This window comes from Pygocentrus nattereri, chromosome 19, assembly GCF_015220715.1.
Source record: "Pygocentrus nattereri isolate fPygNat1 chromosome 19, fPygNat1.pri, whole genome shotgun sequence".
NCBI classification, from domain to species: Eukaryota; Metazoa; Chordata; class Actinopteri; order Characiformes; family Serrasalmidae; genus Pygocentrus; species Pygocentrus nattereri.
Window position 1 is genome coordinate 20,931,730 of NC_051229.1, and position 4,787 is coordinate 20,936,516.

General features: G+C 44.1%; 1 protein-coding gene across 1 annotated transcript in view; it reads left to right on the forward strand.

The window, feature by feature from the left end:
• LOC108442926 (ETS domain-containing transcription factor ERF-like) overlaps positions 1-4,459 on the forward strand; it is a 5,933-nt gene extending 1,474 nt beyond the window's left edge. The window contains exons 3-5 of the mRNA XM_017723241.2: positions 3,327-3,438; positions 3,680-3,758; positions 4,072-4,459. Coding sequence (XP_017578730.1) covers positions 3,327-3,438; positions 3,680-3,758; positions 4,072-4,361 — 481 coding nt within the window. The 3' untranslated portion in view covers positions 4,362-4,459. The remainder of the gene's footprint in view (positions 1-3,326; positions 3,439-3,679; positions 3,759-4,071) is intronic.
• The last annotated feature ends 328 nt before the right edge of the window (positions 4,460-4,787 follow it).

A 4,787-nucleotide genomic window follows, 5' to 3' on the forward strand; every position in this document is an offset into this window, starting at 1 on the left:
TGGTAATTGGGTACAAGCACATCGAAATATCTAATTAACTGTAAATATACTCAGTGTACAGAAAAACCAGCCATTAGGGGTGTACTTTGTGTACTTCTGGTGCCGGTCCCAAGCCCGGATAAATGGTGAGGGTTGCGTCAGGAAGGGCATCCGGCATAAAACTTGTGCCAAAACTATCATGCGGATCACAAATATGATTGCCATACTGGATCGGTCGAGGCCTGGGTTAACAATGACCGCCTCCAGTGCTGTTGACCAGCAGGGTGCCGGTGGAAATTGGACTACTGTAGGTCGAAGACCATCAGAGAGGAGAGGAGGAAGGCGGGTTAGACGGCAGCGAGAGAGAAGGAAAGGCAGGAGTATGGAGGTTAGAGTAGGGACTCAGGGATAATGATAATGTCAGGGACATAGGGATAATGACTGGTAAAGGCAGAGAGCTTGCAGACATGATGGAGAGAAGGAAGGTAGATATTCTGTGTGTCCAGGAGACCAGATGGAAAGGAAGCAAGGCCAGGAACTTTGGAGGTGGATTCAAACTGTTCTTTCATGGTGTAGAGAAATGGAGTAGGGATAATCCTAAAGGAACAGCTTGGGAAAAGTGTTCTGGATGTAAAGAAAGTGTCAGACAGGATTATGAGCCTGAAGTTGGAGGTTGATGGTGTGATTTTGAATGTGGTCAGTTCATATGCACCACAGGTTGGTTGTCAGTTAGAGGAGAAAGAGCAATTTTGGAGTAAGATGGATGAAGTGGTAGATGGTGTCCCTAGAGAGGAGAGATTAGTGATTGGTGCAGACGTCAATGGACATGTTGGTGAAGGGAACAGAGGGGATGAAGAGGTGGTGGGTATGTATGGTGTGAAAGACAGAAATGCAGAAGGTCAGATGGTTGTAGATTTTGCAAAGAGAATGGAAATGGCTGTGGTGAACACGTATTTTCAGAAGAGGGAAGAACACAGGGTGACATATAAGAGTGGAGGGAGGTGCACATAGGTGGATTATATCCTTAGCAGGAGATGCCACCTAAAGGAGATTGGAGATTGTAAAGTGGTGCCAGGGGAAAGTGTAGCAAGGCAGCATAGGGTGGTTGTCTGTAGAATGAGGTTAGAAACAAAGAAGAGGAAGAGAGTGAGGACAGAGCCAAAGATTAGATGGTGGAAGCTGAAGGAGGAGGATGGTTGCAGGCAGTTCAGGGAAAAATTGCAACAGGCCCTTGGGGGCAGTGAGGAGCTACCTGAGGACTGGGAAACTACAGCTAAGGTGGTGAGAGAAACTGGCAAGAATGTGTTGGCTGTTTCGTCTGGTCAGAGGAAAGAAGACAAGGAAAGTTGGTGGTGGAATGAGGAAGTCCAGGAGAGTATTCAGAAGAAGAAGGCAGCTAAGAAAAAGTGGGATAACCAGAGAGATGAAGCGAGTAGGCAGGAGTACTGTGAGGCTAGACGCATAGCAAAAAGAATGGTGACAAAGGCAAAGGCTCAGGCCCATGATGAGCTGTATGAAAGGCTGGACAGTAAAGAAGAAGTAAAGGACTTGTATCGCTTGGCTATACAGAGAGATAGAGCTAGAAAGGATGTACAGCAGGTTAGGCTGATAAAGGATAGAGAGGGAAATGAACTAGTGAGTGAACAGAGAGTGTTTGAAGAACTAATGAATGAGGACAACGAGAGAGAGGAGGATGACGGGGGGGAGAGATAGTGGATCAGGAAGTGCAGAGAATTAGTAAGGTTGAAGTGAGGGCAGCTTTAAAAAGGATGAAGAATGGAAAGGCAGTTGGTCCAGATGACATACCTGTGGAGGTATGGAGATGTTTAGGAGAGAAGGCAGTGGACTTTTTAACCAGGTTGTTTAACAAAATCCTGGAGAGGGAGAGGATGCCTGATGATTGGAGAAGCAGTGTATTGGTCCCCATTTTTAAGAACAAGGGTGATGTGCAGAGCTGCAGTAACTACAGAGGTATAAAGTTGATGAGCCACACCATGAAGGTATGGGAAAGAGTTGTTGAAGCAAAGCTAAGGCGAGAGGTCCAGATCAGTGAGCAGCAGTTTGGTTTCATGCCCAGAAAGAGTACCACAGATGCAATTTTTGCATTGAGAGTGTTGGTAGAGAAGTACAGAGAAGGTCAGAAGGAGCTACATTGTGTCTTTGTGGATCTAGAGAAGGCATATGATAAGGTGCCAAGACAGGAACTGTGGTACTGTATGAGGAAGTCAGGTGTAGCTGAAAAGTATGTTAGGGTGGTGCAGGACATGTATGAGGATAGTGAGACAGTGGTGTGGTGTGCAGTTGGAGTGACAAATGGTTTCAAGGTGAAGGTAGGGTTACATCAGGGATCAGCTTTGAGCCCCTTCTTGTTTGCAATGGTGATGGACAGGTTGACAGATGAGGTCAGGCAGGAGGCTCCATGGACCATGATGTTTGCAGATGACATTGTAATCTGTGGTGAGAGTAGAGAGCAGGTTGAAGAGAATCTGGAGAGGTGGAGGTTTGCACTGGAGAGGAAAGGAATGAAGGTCAGTAGAGACAAGACGGAATACATGTGTGTGAATGAGAGGGAGGCAGGTGGAAAGGTGAAGATGCAAGGAGTAGAGGTCGTAAAGGTGGATGACTTCAAATATCTTGGGTCAACCATCCAGAGCAACGGACAGTGTAGAAAAGAGGTGAAGAAGAGGGTGCAGGCAGGATGGAGTGGGTGGAGACGGATGTCAGGGCTGATGTGTGACAGAAGGATAGCAGCAAGAGTGAAAGGGAAGGTTTACAAGACAGAAGTGCATCCTGCTATGATGTATTGTTTGGAGACTGTGGCTCTGTCTAAAAGACAGGAGGCTGAGCTGGAGGTGGCGGAGATGAAGATGCTGAGATTTTCGTTGGGAGTGACAAGGCTGGACAAGATTAGAAATGAGCAGATCAGAGGGACAGTGAAGGTGGAGCAGTTTGGAGATAAAGCCAGAGAGGCCAGGTTGAGATGGTTTGGACATGTGTTGAGGAGGAATAGTGGATATATTGGGCAAAGAATGTTGGAGATGGAGCTGCCGGGTAGAAGGAGAAGAGGTAGACCTCAGAGAAGGTTTATGGATGTAGTAAAGGTGGACATGGAGATGGTTAGTGTGAAAGTAGAAGAGGCAATGGATAGGGCAAGATGGAGGCAGATGATCCGCTGTGGCAACCCCTAAAGGGAGCAGCCAAAAGAAGAAGAAGATACTCAGTGTACAGAAACCAAAAGGAAGATCTCACATTGCAGATGACCAATTACACTAGGAATGCAAACACACAAGGGAATAAACAAATATTATTACTGTGTATATTTAATTACTGTGTTCTTTACTGGCCAGATATTACTACAATAAGCGGATTCTGCACAAGACCAAAGGAAAGAGATTCACCTATAAGTTTAACTTCAACAAACTGATCCTGGTGAACTACCCAAGTCTCCATACCTGCCAGGTTTGTATATACAATACTAGGCCAAAGTCAGAGACTACTTTTCATTTATGTAATTTCCAGTCAAAACGGTTATAAAGTACATAGAAGCTAAATATCACATTTTTCGATATTTAGTGTATCCGCTCTTTGTCTGTATTACAGCATCTATTCTTCTATTCAGGAAATTTTCCTATTCTATTTATTTTTTATTTTCCTAGAAAACACTGTACAATACAGAATTTCTCTCTCTGTCTCTTCTCAGATGGTTCAGTCTGGACCCTCACTCCCATTTCCTTTCATTTCTTCTGAGGGGCCACTCTACAGCCAAACTATGGACAAGGGTATTAAAAACCATTTTCCTGTAATGCCTACCATGAAAACACATATTAGTCTCACACATATAGCCTCTAGCATTTAACTGAAATCTCTTAACTCAGTTTTAGTCTTTTTCAAACATCATTTAAAATGTCATTTACTCTTTACACTGGAACAACAAAATTCAACTGGTCTTAAAGTAATTGAGGAGGGGGGTGATCACATAACATTAAGTCGTATTTCGAGGGTTATCTCCTGGAAAGTCACCATTTTGGAAATTCAACTTTGTTTCGACAGTCATTGACAGCCATTGCCACTAATGCTTGTGTCTCTCAACAGCTCTGCCATCCCTTTCTCATCCTCTACTCCTCCCTTACTGCCTCCCAAAGCCCCTCCCCTTCACTCAGACCCATCCAATCCCAGGACAATTCTCAGTCTTTTCTACCCCACCTTCTTCAGTGGCTAACCTATCAGAGCTCTCCCGCCTGCCACCTTTCAGTGCTGCCCTGCACCTTGGCCACACTTTACACGGCTGGCAAGTTAAGAGCAGCATGGATTGGTGTTTGAACAGAGCCATGGCACCACGTGAGAGGGACACCAGAGAAGGGCAAGAAAAAAAGACAAACTGACTGAAAGAGAGAGATGGACGAAAGAAGCTGGAAAAGCAACTCAGAACTTAATAGATGACATTTAAAGCTCCAGTCAGGAATTACTACAATTTACAGGCCAGTTTTTAGTCTTTGAAGCAGCAGCAGCACTTTTCCTGAAATGTACAGTGAGAAAAGTAAGCACTGCATTTACTTTATTTGAATGTGTTACATCCTTATAAATGTTATATGTACAGTATTGTGCAAAAGTCAGTGACCACTTTTTATGTAAAACAAAATTGCAGGTCAGTGCAAGTTATTACTTTTTTGGGGATATTTCTGAAGAGATTAGATATAAGATAATAGAAAGTCTAAGGCTAATGCTTAAAAAATCTGGAGTATCCAAAACAGGAGCTGAAAAATGTTTCAAGAGATATAGACAAAAAAGGACTCCTAACAACCATGCAA